Source organism: Zootoca vivipara, chromosome 9 (genome assembly GCF_965207765.1).
Source record: "Zootoca vivipara chromosome 9, rZooViv2.hap1.1, whole genome shotgun sequence".
NCBI lineage: Eukaryota > Metazoa > Chordata > Lepidosauria > Squamata > Lacertidae > Zootoca > Zootoca vivipara.
This window is the reverse complement of record NC_142592.1, coordinates 50,891,164-50,916,340: the sequence shown is the minus strand read 5'-3', so window position 1 is coordinate 50,916,340 and position 25,177 is coordinate 50,891,164. Positions and strand designations below refer to the sequence as shown.

Genomic DNA, 25,177 nt, shown 5'->3' with positions numbered 1-25,177 from the left:
TTTGGGGAGTACTGGAATAACTTGACAGGGAGCTGCCCCCCCCTTTTAAAATAACTAAATCCCTGTTGGAAATGTAGCATTGAACCCGATGCATGGAAAAGCAGGACACAGCTTAGACCTCACAGAAGCAAGGGTCTTGCCGTTATATTACAATGCAAAGAACTGATCTAAATAAAGTGTTTCAAATCACTGACATTCGACTTTCCTGCTTAACTGTTACAAAACTGTAGTGTCACCTTTCAACATCTTTTCTCTTGGAAACATGTAATTTAACCTATGATGTTTTCTTCCTCGTACGTTTTACGTTGTGAAACTTCTGGGTCTTGCCCAAGTTAGGTTTTTCTTTGTTTTTGCCTCACAGTTTGCTGTTTGTCTCCAAGTTCTTTGAACATCACCCAATACCGCAAGAGGAGGCCTCCTTAGAGACGACCCCAGTATCCGGATCATACACTTCAGTGGCCCCCTCAGATTCACCTGGGTATGCTCTTAAATCCTGCTGTTCTGATGATAATGTGGGTTTGTACTTTCTGAAAGGGAGGCTTGGGATTCATGGGGAGGGGAACTGGGTGTCTACACCCATTTATATCAATATATTGAATAGAAATCAAGTGATTTTTATACAAGGGCTTAAGAAATTAACGATAATAATGAGGAGAACTTTGTGAAGCATTTATCCATCCTTACTCATCTGTTTGTTCTGGCCTCAGTTACAGTACTACTGTTTACTACTTGCTCTAGATGCTTCGACTTAAACAGTTTGCTCAATGAAGGTCAGCTTTGGCATGAGAAACCTCCCTTTCTTTCAATGGGATCTGATTTGTATAAGCAGAAGTTGTTGGGAGGTTGCTATTGTAGCATTCCTCATTGGCCCAAAGTGGAGCTTGAGTGCTTTTCCTTCCCAAGTTTTATTTGGGAGTAGATTGCTCCCCTAACACAATGGCTGTGTTCATGCATGAACCACTGGGAAGTTCAGGAATGCTCCACCTCTGCCGTCTCCTCCTCCTCCTTAGCCAGAAGGACAATTTTGGAAGCATTTATTTCTGCTTTTAGTTAACCTCAATTCCTGACCCGGACACTACAGAAAACTGGTTAGCACTTCACAGGGTTTAGCTTAGGTATGTACTTCTGTATGTGATAGGCCTGCCCTCTCATACAAACCTTTTTGCAGCTGTGTCTTTACTTAGCATTTTGCATGTACCCTAATAGGGTCCATATTTGAGGGCTGATGCCATCATTCATCTTTCTGGTTCGTCATTTTGGACACCATGAATGGTGTAGTAGTGTGTGTGTGTTTGTAGACTTATTTTGAGGTAAATTTCTATCCTACCTTTCCATTTCCAAAGAAGTGCTCAAGTTGACTCACCTAAATAATCAGTAAAACAATTTATTTTAAAAAAGCACACTCAAGAGTAAAAAATAATTCTTTTGCTTATTGTCTTTATCAAATTTATGTTCCACCCTTCCTCCCATTGGAGCCCAGGGCAGCAAACATCTCTGGAATAAAAATGTGGCTTAAGAAACAACAACAAAATAATTGAAACATTTAAAAGCTGCTAAAAACAACGAAACACAATAGCACCTGTAACCAAGCATGCACTTGAATAAAAACAGAAACGTTTTAAGCAGATGTGTGAAAGAATACAGTGATTGGGCTTGCCTAATAGCAGTTGGAAAGGTGTATCACAGCCCTAAAGGCCTGACTCGTGACAAATGTAGAACGAAGATTGTGATGCACTTTTAGAAGTGCAAGTTCTGTGCGTCAGAGTTATACCTGAGGTAAACTGCTCCCAACCTGTTAAGGGCTTTATATACCAATTGTAACACCTTGAACTTGGACCAGTGGTCAACTGGCAACTAGTGCAGATCTTTGAGCCCAGGTGTAATCTCCTCACTCTCTCACTCCTATAAGTGATTGTACTGCAGCATGTTGCACTAACGTGCTGTTTCCAGACTGAGCACAAGGGAAGCCCCAGTAGAGTGGCATTGTAGTAGTCCCGTCTTTAAGCTACCAATGCCTGAACCGCTGTGGTCATGCGGAACAGTCACAGTTGTATTACTAGCTGAAGCCTGTGGAAAAAAAGAATAACAAAGCAAAGTTCTTACAAAGCATTAAAATAGTAGCGAGCCACAGATTTGGTCTTCAACATACAGGTGAATGCAAAATACAGGGGAAGAGAAGCCAACCAAGGAAACCAGTTCCGTATTCTCTGATATCAGCCAGGGTTGGGGCAGGATTTGTAGCAGTTGTCGGAAGCGCAGACAGCCATGGCGTGCCCACCATTTTAGATTTGCAGTGCTCTGGGTACAGAATCACTCTGGAAGACTGTGGATGTCTTAGCCTTGCAGCAAGCAATGGTGGATGTTGGGTGGGGGGGCAGAAAAGTGAGTAGGGATCATCTTATGCCAGGAGCAGCACGCACCAGATCTTGGCAGCTGCCCAAAGTGTCAGGTGCTGAGGCCAGGCTTACCTCCGAAGGTGGCAGGGGGCATGGAAGAGCCACACATTCTGATTACTGCAATGTATTATACGTAGGGCTGCCTCTGAAGACTGCTTGGAAACTTCAGCTGCTGCAGAATTAAGCAGCCAGGTTGCTCATTGGTGCAATACGGTTTGGGTATATTACACCAATCCTGGTCCGAATGCACTGGCTACCAATTACCGTAGTTTCCGGGTCCAATTCAAAGTGCTGGTTTTGACCTATAAAGCCTTAAACAGCTCAGGACTGCAATACCTCAAGGACCGCCTCTTTCCATATGAACCTACGCAGACCCTGAGATCATCTTCTGAGACCCTCCTTCGTGTGCTGCCTCCTCGAGAGGTCCAGAGGGTGGCAACACAAGAACAGGCCTTCTCTGCAGTGGCTCCCCATCTGTGGAATGCTCTCCCCAGGGAAGTTCGCCCGGCGCCTTCGTTATACACCTTTAGGCGCCAGGCAAAAACGTTCCTTTTTAACCAGGTCTTTGGTTCACCTAATTGACACCCTATACTCTTAAAATGTGGCTCTTTTGGGGGGGGGTGTTATTGGGTTATTGTTTTTATTTTGATTTTATATATTGCGATCTTTTCTGTGAACCGCCCTGAGACCTCCGGGTATAGGGTGGTATATAAATTAATTAAATAAATAAATCTCAATGGACAAATAGATTCAAGTGGGTGGAGATGGTCCCAGTTGCATCTCCTCTGCAATAACTAGGGACCCTGGCAGACCTTAACCTTTTTTTATGCCTTGACTTTCTCAGCCCACCACTTCTCCCTGGTCCATCTCCTTCAAAATCCATTCCAATACCCCAGCCTTTCCGACCAGCAGACGAAGACCATCGGAATCAGTTTGGTCAACGAGACCGTTCCTCATCTGCCCCCAACGTGCACATCAATACTATAGAGCCTGTCAACATTGATGTAAGTTGCCACCTAAGCTTGGTCTTTAGAAGCAGAACGTTTCTTTTCCTTTGCTATGCTACTTGAGGAAGGGGTCGGCAAACAATGGGCCACAGGACTTGATAACCTGGATAAGTCCTTTCTCCCAGCTTATGTAGCAGAGCCTTCTTGCCACCATCTATTCTTCCAAGGGTGGAGGAATAAGTGGGTGTATAGGGTTGGAAAGAGAATTAAGACGTGTGTGTGTGTGTGTGTGTGTGTGTGTGTGTGTGTGTGTGTCCATTCTTGAAGTCTGGAGGAGAAGGAAAGGGATATTTGTTAAGCGGCTGCAGATTCTGAGCCATGCATTGTGTTATCTCTGATGATCAAACTCACATACACAATGATGGATCTTAATACATCATGCTGCCTGAGTTTTCAGTCCCCATGTATAATATCAGCAATTGGTGTTACGGACAAGTTCACATATTCTATTTAAGTGACAGCCAACCCTGTGATAGTCTGGCAGACTGTGTCCATGACTACATAAATGGGTGAGACGCTATTGTTTGTTACCCACCCAGAGCCTTCAGAATGGGGAGGGATAAATACAGAAAAAATAATCCTTTCCCAGCTTGGCTGCCGTGATTGGGTAAAAATAAACAATTACGCTGTGATTTCACACTATGTGATTTCCAACTATTTCACACCCTTTGATTACAGCTTGGTGGTTGTTACTAAATGGAACAGGTGAATGTGTTCTAATGTGTTCTAATACATGCTGTGTGCATGTACATGGCCTGAACAAATTTTTGACTGGAACGTTTTGTCCCTAATTATTTAAATTTGTCTAATGCAAAGTCCAAGGCAGGTAGTGAGATCTTGTGTGTGCAGTCCACAGCAGCTAAAAATTACAGTGGATGACAGCCAACCATGGTGATCCACTTTCACAATGGACTTCCCTTTCCACTCCTTCCACCTGCAGCCCCTTACACATCCTCAAAATCTGCTTTGGGGGGTAGTGGGAGGAGAGGAAGGGCCATCACATCCTCTGGCATGATGTTGAATATAGCCCTGAGCGTACAGGCACCTGCAATCCATTGATATTACCTCATGCTATTCTTATAGGACATCCCAAAACAGAATTAGTTGCCACTTCTATTTTGCTTGATGAATCTGTATTAACTCAGAAGCTTGCTATTTGTTCGTAGTGGAAGTGGGTCCATAAACTTAACGCCTTGCCTATTTAACACTGCTAATTGATGATCATCGTTCTTCATTTTCCCTTGCTCTTTTAGAACATTTTAAGACTATCTGTTAGAGCAGAACATGACTCTGGCATCATTCTCCCAGCTGCTTCTTGATCCTATTTGCTAATACATTTAGCTTGCCATACCCAGCAAAGTTCAAACGGCCCTATGCGTGGGCAGGTATTGGCAGGCAAGTGACCATTTTCTGGACAGGAGGAAACATATTCTTTATCTATGCAACTGTTGTCAGTTGACATTTCTTATATTTGTGTTATATCACCGTAATTATGACAAGCAACTGAAGTAATGCATTAATAAGATGCATACAGCTTTTTTTTTAATTTGTAGGAGTTGATTAGAGATCAAGGGTTGCGAGGAGAGGGAGGTAAGTGATTTTGTTCTCTTGCATAAAAAATACATTACTTTGCCCCCTCCCCTTTGTTCCACCTTCTTTTGCAAAATACAGACACAGAGAGAAATGTAAACAGAACAGTGAAATTTAGCTACACTTGCTTGTCCCATGACCTTTGAGTTTGTTTGATGAAAAGTTTTAGTGGTTCACTCCCATTGTGGGCGAAGAGGAGGGGAGAACAACATGCAAAGTGGTAGCCAGTGTTTTTTGTTTGTTTGTTTTCTAAAGTGGGTTATCGGGTGGTAATAGTAGGAGGTAACTGACCTTTAGTAAATTTATCCTTCTTTACCTTCCTTTTATCTTAAAAGGGCCAAGCGTGCCACCCACCTATCTTGATATACAACCAGAACACCTACACAACAAGGACTCTCTAGGGGCCTGTCAGCCAGCACAATTTGTGGGCAGAATACCGAGCACTGTTCCTCTCTGATTTTACAACATGGGAGCATCCTAGAAAAATCCCCATGGTATTCAGAAACATGAAGGCTTGATCTGTGTGACTGTTGAGAAAGCAAAGGGTACTTCTAGAATACCCACAGATCCTTAGCATAACTTTCTTGGTACAGTGGTACCTCGGTTTAAGTACACAATAGGTTCTGGAAGTCTGTATTCAACCTGAAGCGTACTTAACCTGAAGCAAACTTTCCCATTGAAAGTAATGGAAAGTGGATTAATCCGTTCCAGACGGCGTACTCAACCTGAAGCGTACTTAACCCAAAGTATGAGTGTAATTGGTTCTGGAAGTCCGTACTTAACCTGAAGCGTACTTAACCTGAAGCGAACTTTCCCATTGAAAGTAATGGAAAGTGGATTGATCCGTTCCAGGCAGGTCCGCGGAGTACTTAAACTGAAAGTACTCAAACCAAAGCAAACTGAAAGTACTCAAACCAAAGCGTACTTAAACCGAGGTATGACTGTAGTAGAATACATCAGATGTACACATATTTTGATATATTTTTAAAACAAGCTCCCAATAAACAGGGCACCTGGCTTTAATGTTTCATATATATATATATAAGAGAGAGAGAGAGAGATTTTTTTGAAACCAATACTTACAAATACAGCCTAAAGGAAGCATTCCCTCCTATGTTGCGAGAGACAGGGTTGAGGAAGCCTTCTGCCATGACACATGTGCCTTGTCTGAGAACAAGGTATGCTTTTGCCTATAGATTGATTGATTTTGTTCTCGATTTCATATTTGTACCAATTTAAGATGGATGTCAGGGATGGGCAGGAGTCTGAGGGACTGGGCAGAGGAGGAAGATGCAGGGTAAGCGGCCCGTGATTTCTGGGGTTCTGGGCCACGTGTGTGGCAGCAACCAGGGGAGGGGGAAGAGATGGGGCAGACAGAGAGACAGGGGAATAGGAGGGCGGAGGAAGTTCTGCAGGAGGTCTTGGGAGTCTGAAGAGCCAGCAACGGCCCCAGAGAGAGTTGTGCCTTCGGAATCCCCTCTGCTGTCTCCGTGCTCAAGGAGGGGATTGAAGTGACAAAGCTGCCCTTGAGGAGGGGCTATTGGGTGCTTGCGCAAGTGCACCCCATCAGACAAGGGTGGAAGAAAGCAGGGGTGGCAGGGCCACACTGCCACTTGCAACTGGGCCGTGGAGGGAGCTTGCCTAGGCAGCTAGTTAAAAGGGAGTGGAGCTGATGTGCCAATAAAGAACTAAACATCTAGCCGCTCGTCCTCATTAGTCTGGATGCATCCAGGACAACAGGTATGGTGGCTAAGATGCTCCCATGCAGTAAAAAAAGTAAAGCAGCCTTGAATTGACTTCTCATGAATGGGTCCAACTCTTGAGAGTAAAAGCCAGCGCTGTGCGTTTATATCCTTTCCTCACCTTGTAACAAACATGCTTATGGCAGTGCTGCTGCAAAACCCGTTAGAGCTCCATTTGCTAACTGGCTGCCAGGCTTCGTTAAGGCTTTGACTTGGCTCTTCATCATCTGAGTGCGCAGTATGGGCTTTGCCATATAATGCAGGAGAGCATGTGTCCCTAATCAGCCGGCCTTCTCGCTTTCCATAGCTTCTTTTATGTCCCACGCTCCCACCCCCGCCACCTTCCTTTCTTTTTATCCCATGTGCAATTTACGACTTCAGTGTTCAAGACAAACCTTGTTTCAGCCAGGATTTCTTTCTTTCTTCTGTTGGTTCCATCTGACAAGCTGGCTACTACTTTGCAATTTTGAGTTCAGAGGTGTGAATTAAAACTGCAAACCCCACCAGTTAATTACATTGCTGCCCGTTTTGACTATTGTATATGTCCAGGTAGCTGTGGCTTTTGAACAGTTTTGCCCATTTTGTCCCAACATTTAAATGTTGTGTACTATGGTGTCATTTTAAAAACTCTGGTCAATAAGCTCTCTGCTGGGCATCTGAGAATATGTAGCAATTCCCTGCCATTTGAAAGTATGCTGTTCAGGGTTTTGTTTTTGGTTTTTTGGTGTGTTTTTTAAAACAAAAAACAAAAAAAGTAGAAATATGGGGTTCTCCCCTGCAAAGTCATAAACGATCTATGCCTAGGAGTCAAAGCACCTTAGTTATGTCCCATGACTTTCATTTCTTCTGTGTGTCTGTCTTCCTGTCTCTGCCTGCCCGTCTCTTTCTCTCTAACAGCCCCTATGAACCAGCTGATGCGCTGCCTTCGGAAATACCAATCCCGGACTCCCAGTCCCCTCCTCCATTCTGTCCCCAGTGAGATAGTGTTTGATTTTGAGCCTGGCCCAGTGTTCAGAGGTAGTTGGGCTCTTCTTTCTCGTTTTCACCCAAATCAAACTAAATAAAAACCACAGATGCTGTTTGTGCCTCACCCTCACAGCGTGTGTATGTAAGTGTGTGAGTTTATCAAAACACTGTCTTTTTTGTTTTTGTTTTTTGGGTTTGTATTTGTTTTTGTTTTGGCTTGGCCTGGCTGGAATGCTTTGAATGTGCTTTTTCACCCATTTTCACTCACCCTTATTAAACTCACAAATTACTCTGCGTTGGATATAGAACATTGTAGAGACGATGTTTTTTTTTTCCATGCTGCCTTTCAAAAAGTGTTGCTTGTTGCAAGGGTCCCGAGTTGCAATGGAAATGAGGATAGGAGAGGTCCTGCAAACGCTTAACATCTGTACAAACTATTTTGCACTCCAAGAGATTCCCCTATTAAAGGCTGCCAACTGACCTCACCCACCCCAAAGAAAACAGCCTAGCCTACTCCTGTACTCCTTTAACAATAGGTGCATCTGCCAAAATTAACAGGTTAAGCCTTTTCTTGGCTACAGATCAGCCTGCTTTTAAATTCACAAGAGCGAAGGTTGCTAGAAAAGTTGACCTGGGGTTCCAGCAGAACTATTCTGTTGTCTGTCTGATGTTAAGGCTTTGCAGGATTTTGGAGGAGACTGATATTCCTAATTTCCTTGACTTGTCAGTTTCAACTTAATGCTCGAGATAGAGCTCCTCAATTAATATTGTCTTCCAGAGAACTGTTGCAAAGTACTAACAATTCTGCTGACAACTCACTTCAGTATATAATTAATTACCTTCTAGTATATGATTTATCTCACTGATGATATGTTGGGGCTGTGACTAATCTGGATACTAATGGAATATATTACAGAACTCTGCAGACATCAGTTGAAATCAGGTTCGGTTTGTGCACTAAAGCACAAGCAAGTTCCATTTCGACTTAAGTCTGCAGATCTTTGGCTGCCTCTAAACAAATTCTGCTAAGCAAAAGCATCAGGGCTGCAATCTAGCACAGAACTGGGCATGCTTAGTGATATTTTTCTCTCTCTACTAGATTGTGGCCCAGATGTTAAACTGAAGCATGATGCTGATGTGGCAGTGCACAGCCGTAAAACGCATACAAAAATAGCGATACACAAATTTGAATGCTTCCATTTTGAAGCAACAGGCAGTTCACCCCCATTTGTTAAACAATTTCCAAAATGTATAGATTGATCTCCAACTAAGTCACACTCGGAGTAAGCCTGTTGAAATTGATGAACTTGCTATTGGAGTCAATTGATTTCATTTAGTTTACTTGTGAGTATGACCCACATTGGATCTTCCTCGTAGCTTTTATAATAAAGTAGTTTAACCAGATAAATCAGAATGAACACTTTCTAAATATGGTTTTATGTTTTGTGATAATGAGTGCAGCTTTTTCAAAAGTTTCAGGTTTTAATTATGACCGTAGAGATAATATAACTTCTAAAAAGTGACTAAGAGCAGTCCCCTCCTGCTGTAGGATTAGCATTGTATTGATGGCCCTGTGTCTTTCGAAATTTAGTCCAACACTCCTGGAAAGTGTCAAGATGACACTTCAGACCAAGTTAGCAGCTTATTAAAAAAAAAAATTTCCAATTGTAATTTTACACGTTCATTTCCCCACACTGAAATTTTTCTTCAAATTTTCAAATCCCAATAGATATGGCCCTGCTAGGTAAATCCCGGTTAATCCCCTGTGGAAGAACAGCAATCTAGTGCATCCTGCCCAATCACTCTTACCCTGACACAAGCAGGACCAGCAAGGCATAAAACTTGGTTTAGCATGATGTCCAAATCAGGATTACTATGCTTTACCTACCCCTCACAAACTATGAGCATGAAGCCAAAAACAAACCTTGGGTTTGCGACACTGGTTTGTTCGCCATGATCCTGGGTTTGGGAGAAATGACAACCCGGGCTTCATGGCTTTTTCATCCCGATCACACCAGGGGAGGAGCGAATTGTGAGTCACATTACTGTGGCATGTGAATGGCATCATATGAGTGGAAAGGGTGGATACTACAAATGCAGAAAAGGCAGAAGTAACCACTGTTACATGTAGACTGGGAGGACAAACCAAAAGATGCTGCAGAGGAGAGGAATTAAGGGCCTCAATGCAGAAATCTGGGCTTCATTATTCACTCTGAGCCAGCAGTGGAACATCTGTAAGGAAGCGTCACAGAAGGCGGGAGAGAGTAAATTGGATAGAAGACCATATAGCTGAAACCATTGTTATAGCTGAAACCATCAGCACAATGAGAGCCCTCACTGAGAAAAATTGTGTGTCTAGGGGCAAAGCTGTAAGGTCCCCCAACCCATTACAGGATGCAGGAAATATGAGAAGCCTTTAGTCTGCTAAGGCAGCAGTCGTAAATGCACTTGTGAGGAGTAAAGCCCCTTTGAACACAGTGAGACCTACTTCTAAAGCAAATAGGCATAAGATTGCATTCAGAATTGTTCTTTTGGGAAAAGAAAACAGTTGTAAACTTAAATATTACTGTCGTGGATTTTACTCCTCCAAATCTGAGCTTCTGATATTCCAATATCCAAACTGCATTTTTCTTTTTGTAGTGCCAACAAGTAGTGCTCTGTAAATAATACTCCTATTTAATGCTTTTAGGGTGAGGTGCTGCTTAAGGTAAATGAGATAGTAGAGCAGAATGCATATTCTGCTTGGATACTACTTTTGTGATAGCTCCTTCACAAGCCCAGCAGCAGAACAAACCATGACACACACCCCCCCCCACACACACTGTTATTGTAGGACTCAGAATCCCTGAAGCCTCATAGAGCCTTCAGCACAAAATCCAGCTGTGTGTGGCTTCTTTGCTTTTGTGCCCAGGCCAGTAACATCTTTTCCCCAGTTATAAGATATGCTTCAGCCGCTTGAATTAGTTCCCTTTTAGGTGGCATCGTAAAGCTGCGTAGATTTGGGCCTGTTTGTGGCTCTTGTGTTCTTCTCTTTACATGAATATCCCTTCAGCTTCAAGAGCTGTTTGCTATGTAGCATGTGGGGTGGGGGAAGTTGGTTTCATGCCCAACTGTATTCAGATTCTCCTAGGGCAGCCTTTGCTAATCTAGTGTCCTCCAAGTGCTTGGGATCACAACTTTCATCAGCACAGCCGAAAACACCTGGAGGGCACCAGTTTGGGGAAGGCTGTTACAGGGTTAGTGGTAGCAAGTCAGGAAAGCCAGCAGAATTAAACAAAATATAAAATAGTCTGAAGTTTCTCTTAAAAAGAGGCAAACTGAGTTCACAAAAACGGTTTCACTTCACATCTTGCCTGCTTAAAGAAAGGATGGGTGCAGCCCAGAAAAATCTAAAATGTGCTTCAGGTTCTTTGATTAACGTGGGCCTGAAATCTTTACACCCTTTAACTCCTTTTGCACTCATTTTAGATGCCCTGTCACATTAGTTTAAATTCATAGTGTAATGTGAATGAGCAACACGCAGGTCCACATTGCTCAAAAGTTCCCCTGGCGCTCCTTTCCCACTCCTGATTCTGCTCCATGGACCAAATAAGCTAGAGTCTGGCTTGTCCAAGTGTCAAAACCCAGGTTCATGCTTTGTCTCCTCCAGACAAACCACAAGCTGTAATTGAGGCTTGTTCTTCACTTACGACTTGTGGTTTGTTTGTTTGCAGAAAACCAGTCACAAATCAGCGTTCAGACAATATAGCTGGTCGGACTCTGGATTGTTTCATCTTTGGAGTGGCAGGAGCAGGGAGGTGCTCTGGGGGAACTTGTGAGCATAGAGCAGCATGTTGCTCACTCATAGTGCACCAAAGTCTGTTTTAAACTATGGCTTAATGTAATTTGTGAGCTGGTCCAATAATTAAGCAACTAATTGCAATTGGGCAGTTTGCAGTGATTGCTGTTGAACAAGCTTGATCTTTCCTCTTTTGTGAATTAAAGGCACAATCCCACAGAAATCAGCAGATTTTTTAAAACTGAATTCAGTGTGCTAGGACTGCAACCTGAAAATGTGTGTTAAGTGCACTTGTTTTGTAAGTCTTACCTCTTACTTTTAAATGCCTTTTATGTTTGGAAATATTGCATCTTAACTGCAATTTCTGCACTTAACTGTTGTGTGAAACAAGTCTAGCAAGGAATGTTTATGTCTTTAGAAATCCAGAAGTACTTTTGACTTTTAATCTCAAATACAGGCTCAACCACGGGTTTGTCTGCCACGCCACCTGCCTCCTTACCTGGGTCCCTCACCAGCGTGAAAGCGTTGCAGAAATCCCCGGGGCCTCAGCGAGAGAGGAAGTCTTCCTCCTCTTCAGAAGACCGGAGCAGAATGGTAAGTCCAAAGTTGGTTTATTGAATTGGCAACCAGGCTTTACCACGTTAGAGATTCAGTGTAGATGTTGTGCTGCCCAAACTTCTAGCTGTGGTTAGAAAATCAGGAGTGCCCCAAACCCTTGGGCACTTATTCCTCCCCCTCCTCCTATATGCCAATTCCACCCACCCCCTTCATTTGCAGAGGTAAACTTAGTGTAGCATTATGCATTATGGCTGCAAACTATGGGTTATAACTACTTATGGTTAGCAAAAACAAAATACGAAACACCAGTGTTGTTGTCAGGGAGTTGTTGCAGCTACTCCCGAGTAAAGACGCTCCAGTCCATTGTGTCTTTATGGGTTTTATTGTGCATACTATTTACAGTGCACAGATAGCAGAAAGCATGACCTCCTAGTCACTCTCAGAATCCAGCAATGGCCCCCGTCTGCTTCAGGGCCAGCATAATAACCTGGGCACCCCCGAAACGCCGCCCCTTAGCCTTACGTTTGGGTGCACGCTTCAATTTGGGCGCCAGAAGGAGCGGTGCCCCTTCTTCCCTTTGCCGGCTGGAGCCATGCCTGGGCTCCGACGCCTCCCTGAGCCGTCCCTCCTCCACTTGTTGGCCAGAGTGGTGCAGGGGCTCTGATGCCTCGCTGAGCCCTTCCTCCACCGTCTGTTCCCCAGAGCATTGCCAGGGCTCTGATGCCTCGTTGAGCCTTCCCTCCTCCATCCCGCTGCTAGCGCTGTCGCTGGGCAAAGTGCTGGTCAGGATGATGGGGGGAGGCTCCCTGTAGGGAGTCCCCCTGACAGTAGTTGTAAGGCTTTCTGCGTTAGGAAAACATATGGATGTATTACTAAGGTTGCTTTTCTTGCAGAAAACTCTTGGTCGGCGAGACTCAAGTGATGATTGGGAAATACCAGATGGCCAGATCACAGTTGGACAAAGGATAGGGTCTGGGTCATTTGGAACAGTCTATAAGGGAAAGTGGCATGGTATGTAATTCCTGCACCAAATCATTTTTTGAGTTGATTTGTTTTCTATTTTAAAGCGTGTGACACCAAAACCTTAGCAGATTAAGCCAATCTCAGTTTTGTTAAAGACTTTGAGGTCTCCTACTCTTCGTCGTCTCTGTAAAAGCTCTCCCAAGTTTGTGTGCTAGAGTGAGAAGAATGTCTTTTGAAAGAAAATGCAGTAGTTGGGGTCCAAATCCTGTGCAGCCGATTCTATGCACCCAGGGGAGCTTTAGTCCTGTGGGGTTTTTTTGAACAGCAGTGTTCTACGCTGCATAGCAGATCCCTTTCGAAAAGGAGGGCTCAGGCATCCAAAAGCAGTTTGTGAAACGGCGTGACAATAGTAATCAAAAGGAAGAAAAGCCACATTTTGCACCTAGAACACCACATATCAATATCAGAGTTTTGCTTTTTAAAAAGAAAAATTGAGCAGTGCATATTATACAGCTGATATTCTTTAAAATTGCTTTTTCAGGTGATGTTGCAGTGAAAATGTTGAATGTTACAGCCCCCACCCCTCAGCAGTTACAAGCCTTTAAAAATGAAGTAGGAGTGCTCAGGTAAGGTTGTGTTAGTTGCAGTTTGATGGCTTGACTTCCCTTGAGAAGCCAGTGAGCTTGAGCCATTTGTTCAGAACACTGTGCTCCTCCCAGTCCTTCTGCTGAAAGGCAGTTTGTGTTTTCCTGATATTTTCTGGTCCTGTGTTATCCATTATAAACATGTCTTCATGCCCATACAGTGAGGGAATATTGGATGCTTCTGTATTGTCGATCCATGTTACCATGAGAGAGAAAGCAAATATTTCCTGCACTTCCTTCTCAGTCTTCATGGATCCTTGTTTTCCTGGCTCTGCTCTGCTTGCTGACCTTGCCCCCATTGCTCCCTATCATAGTAAATTCATGTGCTGAATGCCAAGAACTACATACCCAAAATGAAACAAGAGGGAGGTATTGACATGCTTGGGAGAAGCCCGAGTACAAAAATCATTTTTTAAAAAAATCTATAGGGGCACTCCCCCCCAAAAAAATAAATAAAGAATAGCCGGATGAGCACTGAGTCTGCTTGGGAGCCCAAAGAATGCTAGGTGTCAGTAGAAAAGAACAGCAGCAAATCCCAGGGCAGGGAGAGAAAAGGTGACACGGTGGGTCCCAGAAGAGGTTGTGGCTAACTGAAACTCCGAGCTGAAGCATTCCTGTCATGTGGCAAGAATGCCCTGTAACATTGCAGGTTCCCAGTGTCTTCTAGGCACAATCTGTGCTAATTCTTCAAAGTGTCTGTCACAGTAGATAGAAGTTTTACTCCATCTTTCAGACTTCAGGCCATTCAATTAAATTGATTGGCAGGAGAATCTGTACAGACAGCAATTATTTCATACGGGGTTGTATCCAGTTTTGCCTTTGCCTTTGCGGAAAGCACTTCTGCTTGCCCAAGTCGGGGGAGGGGGAGCATCTCCCTTGCTCCCTGAAAACCTGTTCTCAAGGTTTAGAATACCTTCCATATCAGAACAGGATATTGGGCAGAGGGCTGCGGTAGGTGGGTAGGTGATAGTTGCGTACCCCAACCTGAGTGCGTAGTGGCAGGGATAGGTAAGCTGAGGTCCTCTAAAGAGGATGGCCATCATCCTTGGTCATTTGGCTGTACAGCTGAGGGCAGATGGGAGTTGGAGTGTAACAACATCTGCAGGGCACTAAGGCTTAACCACCGTTGAATGCAACCCATGATGCGAAACAGCAGCTACAACAATTTTATCATTTATACCCTGCCCATCTGGTTGGGTTTCCCCAGCCACTCTGGGTGGCTTACAGAATATATAATGCATTTAATGAAATAGTTGCTACAGAATGTGGCAGTGGTCACTAGCTTTAGATGGCTTTAAAGGGGATTCGACAATTTCAGCCACGATGTCCATATGGAATCTTCACTAGATGGACTTTGGTCAATCCAACAGGATTCATCATATATCAGGGCATTCATTGTTAGAGCCTTCCAACCCATCAAAAGTGTTTTCGGTGATTTTAAGCACTCCTTTCTTTCCACAGGAAAACAAGACACGTGAATATATTGCTTTTCATGGGTTATTCAACAAAGCCGCAGTTGGCTATAGTTACGCAGTGGTGTGAAGGCTCCAGTCTTTACCACCATCTACACATCATTGAGACCAAATTTGAGATGATCAAGCTGATAGATATTGCACGGCAGACAGCACAAGGAATGGAGTAAGTATACTCATTAGGAGGGAGGGAGGGAAAAGAGAGTTCTCCACACACTGAGCTTGCCAGTGCGTGTGGCAGGGATAGACAACCTGTGGCCCTCCAGACATTGTTGGACTACAGCTCCCATCAGCCTCAGCCAGAATGGCCAGTGGTCAGTGATGATGGGAGTTGTAACTATCAGCATCTGGAGAGTTGCAGGTTCCCCATCCCTAACACATGAGGTTAATTTGGCAGCATCATAGAATCAGTGGGGAGGCATTCTCGTAAATTCTTCCAGATACTTTGTCTGGTGGCATAGACACTTGGAAATTGACATGAAGTCCCTTCTTTTTAATATGACTTGACAGTGATTATTGTTTGGTAGTGTTTAAAATCTCTCCAATATTATGTCGAGTGTTTGCTTAAAATTGAGGTCTCACTTTGAAGTGTTTTATACAACTCCAATACTATTTCTAAGTGGGCTTTTTTCCCCTCTGGCAAGCAATTTTTTCCTTACTAGTCTTTTGTTCAAACTTAGCACATTATTTAAAGATTTTGATCATTTTTACTTTTTACTGAAGACAGCTAGAATAAAATCTCCTACATTTTTCCTCCACCTAACATTAGAGCGTGATGTTTTACAGTGGCTGACACCAACCAAGCCATCTGGCTTCTTGTCATAAAACACTAACAGCTGTAAAGACCGATCAGTAGCTATATTTGGGTGGCTATCACAGGAGAGAAGCTCTTTACCAAGACATTTTAAATATAACTGTATTTGTTCTTAACGTATGGTGCTAAGGGAGTTTATACCCAAAGCACTGCTTTTCTGCAAGAGGGGGGAAATGAATAGGTTTAACATTTTAATTCCCATCCCTGATAACACAGAAGGGCTAAGCTGGAAGGGCTTAGATGGAAGCTCACATTTTTTTCTATTGCTGCTTCCTGGCATATCTGCATAGAAACAAGTAACTGAGCTGCATTGCCTTCAGGCTTCCTCCAGCATGCATATGGCCTGCTGTGATATGCCCTCTTCCCCAAGTCAAGCCTTACTGCAGATTGGCATTCATGTAATACCAGCATGTTTTAACAGTCTTCCCAGTAACAGGAACAATGAGTGTGTGATTTGTGTTGCTCTACAATGTTCTGATATAAAGGAGAATGATTTCTCATCTTCCCTTTTCTCCTAAAACATTTCAAGTGGGTGTGGAGAAATTGGCAGCAGTGCCTCATGATACTAGAGGGGTGGAATATGATGGAACCATAAATGTCACTTAGGCTAATAAATATGAAGCTGTCTTATAGCTGGTATGTTCTGGCCGCCCAATCCTAAGCTTGTCTACTTGCTTTGAATTGCATTAATTTCCATGCAACTGGTATCTGATGAAGTGTGCATGCACACGAAAGCTCATACCAAAATAAAAACTTAGTTGGTCTTTAAGGTGCTACTGAAGGAATTTTTTTATTTTGTTTTGACTAAGACCAACACGGCTACCTACCTGTTACTGCCAAGTAATTTGTTTTTGTATTTTTACCTGCTTTTCAGCCAGGATTGGCACCCAAAAACAGATTGGACTGAAAATCCACTATTAAAATGAAATTTACAATATATTAGAGCAGTGGTTCCCAATTAGCTAATTAATTCTTTTTTCAAAAGCCAAGCCGCAGGCCCCCTACTTCTGAAAATTTTGATAACTCTATGATAGTTACCTCGGCAAAGCAATTTTTTGAACAAATTGTGGGGTACTCCCTAATAAGCAAAGGATTTTAGGTCTACTGAAAACAGATTAATATCATGCAAAAATAACAAATATTTAGTTGGGGGGACACACAAGGGATGGGGCCACGGACCCCCTGGGGAACCAGTGTGTTAGAGAGATTTGGAGGTGTTTGGGCCCTGGCAAAGTAAGCTCCAGACTTTTCTTCCCAAAGGGGAGTGGGCAGAAATAGCTGCAGATTTGTGGATGGCAAGTGTATGTAGGTTTGCTACTCAGTTGTCTTAAAAAGCTGGGGTGTTGCAGGTGCTGATAGGTGCAAGCTGACATAGCAAGCTGGCTCCTTGAAGGAAGAATGGGAGACAGATGCAGTAAATAAACAAATGGCTTAGACACTATACAACTTTTGCCATATGTTTGTGTCATCTTTGAGATCATTCAGCAGGCTCTTGATAAGCAGAAATATAAGGTCAACTTTCTATCTAATATTTTCTTGCTTTCCAGTTACTTGCATGCCAAGTCAATCATCCACAGAGACCTCAAGAGTAATAGTATCCTTTTCCTAAGAGACCTGGCCTTTATTGTTCTTCCTCCCCTTCCCACATCCCTAAAGTGAGTATCTGTTCTGAAAACATGAGAGGAAGAAGCATGGTTAGGTGAGATCAGCAGATGATCTGTGGGCAAGGTAGTTGTCCCACTCAAGGCTTTTTGAAGGGTTCATGCCTAACTAGTAGCAGTAGAGCAGAAGTGAGGACGTACATCCAAATTCGTATCTTACTGAAAATGTGAAGTGTGAATAAATCCATATCTGCATTCTGATTCATATTTTAGTTTATCCTTTTAATTACTAGTCCAGCAGGCAATGTGCACATGGTTCTCCTTTGCTAAATCAGGGTGATATTTTCTTTGTTGCATGATGACATCAAGCCAAAAACAAATCAAGTCTTGATTGAAGATGTATCATGCACACAAGTGATGTATTTTATTATGTGACACCATGGAAGCACTGTGCTGGCTTCCTCTCAAACCAACATTTGACATGCCGGAAACTCCCACTAGCCTTTTCAGATTTTCAGGACCCCCATATAGTCAACCCTCTTCCTTAGTTTGTTTATTGTGCTTACTACAGTATTAGATAACAGGAGCACTGTTCAAATTTCAGCTTAGAATCTATTGGTAGCGATTAGATAATAATGCAGGCTGATGATCTGGGCTTTTGTAGTAGTTGAATGGCCACAATATGTGCTCTGATGGGAAATTAGGATTGCCTCTTTCTCCCCTTTTTCCTTTACATCCTCTGTTCAGATATATTTCTTCATGAAGACCTCACGGTAAAAATAGGTGACTTTGGTCTAGCAACAGTGAAATCACGATGGAGCGGGTCCCATCAGTTTGAACAGTTGTCTGGATCAATTCTATGGATGGTAAATAAAGGGGGGTATTCTGTGAACTATTTTTTGATCCACCCAATAGTTGACGCCATCTCCTGTTGTAGATTTCATTGTGTCTCTAGGATAGGGATAGCAACATTTATAAGGCACCGTAATAGAGGACTGCTCTCCGCTGCACATGGAACCTTCTGTTTTTTGTATGGTATTGCAAGGGAGTTCTCCTTTCTCCTCTTTCTGGAGGTTAAATCCCAGCACACAGATGCCTTGCCGTACTTTATCCAATAGGAGGCTCTATTTTACAATCAACTCTGTGTTCATACAAAATGTTAGCCCGGTAGATTTCCCTGTTACAATCACTGAAAAGTGATAATAACTCTCCTTAAAGCAGTTTATTACCTGCGTACCTGGGGAAATGATGGATTAATTTGTATTAATGAGTGCCAAATGAGTAGGCTAAATATGTGAGAATTATAGACGTCTCACATCCATTAAAGGCTTTTATGTCTCCCTTTCAAGAAATGGAGTCTCCCGGGTTGGTGACGTAAGACATAAGAAAATAGCTTTTCAATGCAACAGAATAAAGCAGTTTTCTTCTCTTCTACATCACAGGCTCCAGAGGTAATTAGGATGCAAGATAAAAACCCATATAGCTTTCAGTCAGATGTGTATGCATTTGGGATTGTTCTTTATGAGCTGATGACTGGGCAGTTACCATATTCTAACATCAACAACAGGGACCAGGTAAGGCATTCACGGCTTTGGGGAAGCTTGAATTTTGTTGGTGCTTTCACATTCCCATCATGTGTCATTGTCTGAAATAATTGATGAGCGGTTAAAATGGCTTTTGTCATAAGCGTCTTTTTTCCTGCTTTAAGTAGATAATTTTAAAAGGTCATATATCAGGAAGTAGAAAAATGCAGGAAGTGTTGAGGACATAGACTTGTGCTGTCTTCCACTAGGCCCTCACTTAAGAGTCAGTGTTTTGCATTTGATAGTATTGGGCTTTGACCAGAGAGACATGGGCCATGTCAGCTTGGACAAGTCATACATTGTCAGCATAGCCAACCTCCCAGGTTTTTGGGGATTCAATGGGATCACACACACACACACACACACACACACACACACACACACACACAATGTATATTGACCTGAATTCCTCAGAGATAAGGTGCGAGATGACTGCAAGAAAAAATACAACTTTGGCATCAGGTAAAATGAGTGAAGTGTTCTGGTAAGAAACCCAGAGGATGAAATGCCAAGTACCTGATTTGTTTTTCTTTGATCCATACCACATCCTTAAGTACTTCAATATTTGGGATATTTTTGCCCTCTCTGATGAGAGGAATGCTTTGATGGTGTTTCCTGCTTGGCAGGGGGTTGGACTGGATGTCCCTTGTGGTCTCTATGATTCTATGAGATCTTGTTCTGCACAATTGTGTATCACTTTACACTGAACTTCCGGCAAGTGAGCAACGTTATGGTCAAGATTCAAAGAATAACACAAATAACTTAGGGCTGAGGGTCTTTGGGCTTGGTTTTTTTTTAACTAACAACCTCCATGGTTTTTGGAACAGAGGGCTTTGAGACTCATCTTGTGTTGTGGCACATAGTCTTCTCTTTAAGTAAGATTAAGAAATCCCACTGGCTGTGCTCAACCACATGGACATACCTAAAGTAGATCTTTGGGTCCTGGTTATCCCTGCAGAACAGGGTGACTGGCTATTTCTTGCATTTTGACAATATCCAGTGGGCTGGCAGACAGCTTGTACAGAATGAATATTAAAATTGAGTTGCACTATCTTAGATATTTAGTGACAAGTCTAGTACTTAACCTTCACTTTACCTGAAAGGGGGCAGGAGATAGGTCAATTTAGTGTCTACTTTTGGGTTGTCTAGCAGGCAGCATAATTTATTCAATATTGATGCCACATTACAGATATGTATGCATATCTGAGTGTATGTATTCATATTAATTCATTCCAGTCAGACTATAACTGGGTACCAAGCTACCATTGATGAGTATGTTGCACATCTTATTGTGAAATTACTGTTACCCTCCAGCGTGAAAGGAATTTTAAATTTGGGTTTAGAAAACCTTTGAAATATAGCATGGACTGAAAGATCACAAGTTCTGTGCAAGCCTGGAGTTCAGGGTTATTATTATTATTATTATTATTATTATTATTATACATTAACGCTTCCCCCTTGCCCAGTTTAATGTAGAAAGTAGCTGTTTGCTGGAACCTTCTCATTCCCACTCTTCTTTTCCTCCCTGCTGCAAACAAAGATCATTTTTATGGTGGGGCGAGGATACCTCTCTCCAGATCTCAGCAAAGTGCGAAGTAACTGTCCCAAAGCAATGAAGAGGCTAATGGCAGAATGCTTGAAAAAGAAAAGGGATGAACGACCCCTCTTCCCACAGGTAAGAAATATTCCTAATATTTGACTACATTCAAATTGGACAAATTGCCTTGCTAGGGTCAGCAAGCACCAGCTGAAAGGACTATGCCAAAATGACCTCCCCAGTGCAATTCACGGCATCCGAGGGCACAAGGCCAATTCTTATGCTTTTGGGGGGTGGAGGATGAAATTGTTTGGGTAGTTTCATGGCCCAGGATGGGATGTTTCCTGTGGCTACAGTGCTGCTGCTTTTCTCTTCTCACTGTAAAAATGAAGAGCTGGCTGTTCTACAGAAGCCTTATTTATTTAAAATATTTATTCCTCACTCTGGGACCAGCTTTCACATCAATAAAGACAGCAGAGTCCCTGCCCTTGGGCTTACAAGGCACAACACAAAAGGAAAAAGGGGATGGGAAGGAAAGAGGAAAACAAGCAAACTTAGTGTTACAATAGCTATAATAACCAGCTGCATGGAAGTAGGTTGTTCACCATTCAAAGACAGGCCTTGGCAGGGCCCTGAGGTCTGGTGACCTGGCCTTCCCAGAAGTGTCTGCAATGCAGCCAGAAGTTGTTGACCTCACAGTGTGAGGCCTTGTAGGCATAACTGGAGTCTGCTGGCTTCTTGTCATTCCTTCTGCAGCAGGCATGGGTCCCAGTGCCAAAACCCCCATAGCAGACAGTCCTGTCGTTCTTCCTCACAGGGTAATTGCTTCCAAAAATTCTTAGGGGTGACAGTGGAAGGAGGCCTTCTTTGCTCTGGTCGCCCCATCTCTGTCCTGAACAGCTTGGAAGATGTTAGCAGTGCAATGGCACTGGGTGATGCTAAGGTTGCAAGCATCATTCAGGGTCATTGTAGTGGCAGGCGAAGCAGAGAGCTCCCGCTGCCAAAATAAATGGAAAACCCACCGGTACTGCTGCAGCAAGTGACATGTTTTCCAGCTGCAAAGAGTAATTTTTAAAAGGCAGCACTACATTGCTTTATTAAAGGTCCTTCTTCATCCACGCTCAAATCGTGCTCAGCCCTCATCGTGATAGCTTTACCTTTACCTTTCCTATAAAATGGGGAGGAGAGAATTCATATTGCATTTAGACTGGCTCTAAGGGAGTCTAAATGAGTTTTTTTTATCAGAAATGCATCTTCTTTTAGAGCAAAAAATGAATGACTTGCCCTTTGGCATGTACCTGGCTTGGGAATCGCATAATAATAGCCTGCTCTGCATGTGGAATAATAGAATTGTTGCTAGAGACGCACTGGTTTCTGCCTCTCTTTGTCTATGTGACTGTCTCCATGGAAGTATTAGCACCATGGGTCTTTTCAACATAGTCTGTGAAATAGCTGCAAGTTCCGTTTTCCTGCTGCAAAACACTTCACCACCACCGCCTTTGTTGGTTTTGATTTTTCATTCCACAAGGCAGCTTCAGATGATTTTATCAATACACACAACAGTTTGGGGAAGTCCCTATTGTGCATATCATCAATACTGAATGATGCCCAACTCTTCCGATGACAAGAAATCAGTAGAGCTTCAGCATAAAGGCCCACTGGGTCCGTTTAGTCCAGCAGTTCGCTAGGACGAGAGTCTAAAGCCCCTTTTCAATCTGAGACTCACCATTAACCCTAATCTACATTGTGGGACCAACTTTTACCTTTTTAACCTATTGTGTCTGCACTTCTCCCCCCCCCCTCTCCCCGATCCCTTTCCAAAGGAAAACAAAATGGTGGGGCTAATGGTGTTAAACTGGTACAACTCGCATGAAATCTGGACATGACTCAGGTGGATCACAACCTGCTGGCCGAAGACCAGTAAACAGGGAGATTGTATAATCCCAATAGAGAGCACTGCCCATCTACCATGCTGTCAACCTTTCTGAGAAGATTGGACAGGGGCTGGTACAAAACATGATGAGCAATTGCAGCATCAGTGCTCTTAAGAATTTACTTCAGCACCATCATTTCAGTGCTTAAATGGCAGTGTTCCTGTTTTGCTTTCTAGTAGTGCTTAAAGCAGCAAGACATTTCTAAAGCCTTTAATTCCAGCATTGCCTCTTAAACAGAGAGTGCCAAAGCAAGCAGTGGCACTGCCATCTTCGTAGGAGGGGCAGCTTTAAGTCCTGAAGGGCAGTTTCTTCTCTGTTTTACTAGGTTTCTCAGTGAACCTTGCATAGGTACGTAGGAAGCAATCTCATACTAAGTCAGACCATTGTTTCATCTAACCCACTCTTGCCAACCCTGGCAGCAGCTCTCTGTGGTTCCAGACAGAATTATTTCTCAGCCCCACCTGGAGACACAAGGGATGGAACCTGCATGCAAAACAGGCATTCTACTACACAGCGACAGCCCTTCTCAGAATTGACAGAATCATAATTCGTTGAGAATTAATTTGTTCCAGTTTGGAACTGCTCTGTTGTCTTCACTCTGCAACACCTACTCTCTCTTTTCTCTCTTTGTTTTCAGATCCTCGCCTCTATTGAGCTCCTGGCCCGGTCGTTGCCAAAAATTCACCGCAGTGCATCTGAGCCCTCCTTGAACCGGGCTGGTTTCCAGACAGAGGATTTTAGTCTGTATGCTTGCGCTTCTCCAAAAACACCCATCCAGGCAGGGGGATACGGTGGGTTTTCTGTAATCTGAAAAGTTGAAAGCATGTGCCTGCGTGTTTAGTGTGCCCCCCGCCTCCCTTCATGTGTGTATATGTTTCACCTTCCAGTGAGCTGGTTTGCTTTGTTTTGGGGGAAGGTATACTGACTGAAAAAGAACTTACCTTTTAAACTCAATCATGTATATATTCCCAGCAGGGCATCTGTTGCTGGCGATGGATGGCCTGGCAATTGCCAACCATGAAAAGCTGCTCAGTAGAAAAGGGAAAAGGTCGTTGAAAGCTAGCTAGCTAGCGCTCTCTCTCTCTCTCTCTCTCTCTCTCTCTCTCTCTCTCTCTCTCTCACACACACACACACACACACACACACGCATCTCCATTTATGTTTGGATTGTAGGTCAAATTTCCTTATTTTCTTTTGCCATCTCTGCTGCACAGGTAGCTGGTAGAGGTTTATGTTTGCGTTTTAAGCTGCCTGTTTTGTCCCTTCAGTCAGTGTCATGTGGTAGCAACCATGTTAGCTTCTCAAGTCAGCAGCGTTGCTGACAGTGGGCAAAAGTAAGGCAAGTATGAACTTGGATTTAAAAGGCCAACTGCACCCACCCTCGTTTCAGTGAGCAAAGGTGAACAGAACATAAAAGGCTTTGGTAGGACTTACTGCTTGTTGAAAATTGTTGCTTACTTGGAATTGAAAGTCTCTTTGTGTTTTTGTTTCATTTTATTCTTGGCTTTGTTTGTTTTTGTCCTTTCTTACTGCCTCTGTTCTGGCACAGCTCTTGCTTAACACCCCTTTGCAGCTGTTTAAAATCATTGCTGGACCCATGCCTTTGCGCCGGTCTGCTTCAGGCATGTTAATAAGCATTGCTCAACTTTTAACAGGTTAGAAGGGACATTTTTTAAAAAAGTGAATATTGCTTTTTGTCTGTGTGGCCATGCTTTAAAGCAGTGGTGCTCATAATAGGAGGAAATGGCCTCGTAAAAGCAGAGTAGTAAACTTTAAAAGTTGTTTAAAGGTGGGAAAAGAAAATTTCGCCACCAGCTCTCTTACAAAGTCAGTGGCTTGCTGCTAATGCTCAGCTTTACACGAGTCGATGTTTCTACTCAGTTCTCCTTTATGTGGAGAAAACGTTTTATGCTTGTGTATAGAATTTGTCCGATTAGATCTCCAGTAAGGTAATGTGGAAGTCAAGGACCCTGAAGTCAAGGACTTTTTACATTCCCAACCTTCCTTTTTTCCACATTGGGAGTACCTACCTTAAACAGATAAACCTGCTTCGTGCTACATTCACCTCGGGTGACAAGTATTTCAGTAATAACCTTCATCAGTATCTATGTGTCAAGCTTTTTTTCTGTTTAGGCGACAATGATCTTGCTTGCTTTGTGATTCCTGATCAATTGTAAACTGCTCAGCATGGTTGGTGTCTCAGACAAGTTGCGGGTGATTAGAAGAAGTTTTCATGAGTGTTCTTGCTATACTTTGTTGTCAGACCTATGGAAGTAGGGAAATTCCCCTACAAGCCAGTACGCAGCTGACGGAGTTGAGTGGTCACCATTTAAATTTCCTGAAATGGCTGTAGGTAGCAGAAGTATGTGACTTGGCAGCAGAGGTGTGGGGGCTGCTGCCTCAGCACTATGATTGCCCATGACTTATCTGAAGCGACCTGCAGTGTCCAGTGTGAACTGTTGAAGCCAAGGCTTGTGTCTGATAGTCCATCATCGGTCACACGCCTGCACGACATGAAGGCGGCAGCTTGCAGGTCTCCTCTTTGTGACATTTCCTGGTTTGTGGGTATCAGGTTCCCTTGCCCTTGATCAT

The 25,177-nt window shown here is 43.2% G+C and overlaps 1 protein-coding gene across 2 annotated transcripts in view; it reads left to right on the top strand.

Annotated features, from left to right (window-relative positions):
* The window catches only part of BRAF (B-Raf proto-oncogene, serine/threonine kinase), a 50,161-nt gene that overhangs the window by 23,241 nt on the left and 1,743 nt on the right, over positions 1-25,177 (top strand). The window contains exons 7-19 of one of the 2 annotated variants that reach the window (XM_035126517.3): positions 362-478; positions 3,241-3,400; positions 4,957-4,993; positions 7,633-7,752; positions 11,937-12,073; positions 12,931-13,048; positions 13,542-13,626; positions 15,106-15,282; positions 17,478-17,524; positions 18,279-18,397; positions 18,974-19,105; positions 20,655-20,789; positions 23,223-23,376. In XM_035126517.3, the coding sequence (XP_034982408.3) occupies positions 362-478; positions 3,241-3,400; positions 4,957-4,993; positions 7,633-7,752; positions 11,937-12,073; positions 12,931-13,048; positions 13,542-13,626; positions 15,106-15,282; positions 17,478-17,524; positions 18,279-18,397; positions 18,974-19,105; positions 20,655-20,789; positions 23,223-23,376 (1,538 nt within the window). The remainder of the gene's footprint in view (positions 1-361; positions 479-3,240; positions 3,401-4,956; positions 4,994-7,632; positions 7,753-11,936; positions 12,074-12,930; positions 13,049-13,541; positions 13,627-15,105; positions 15,283-17,477; positions 17,525-18,278; positions 18,398-18,973; positions 19,106-20,654; positions 20,790-23,222; positions 23,377-25,177) is intronic. The other variant, XM_035126518.3, reaches the window with a different exon arrangement.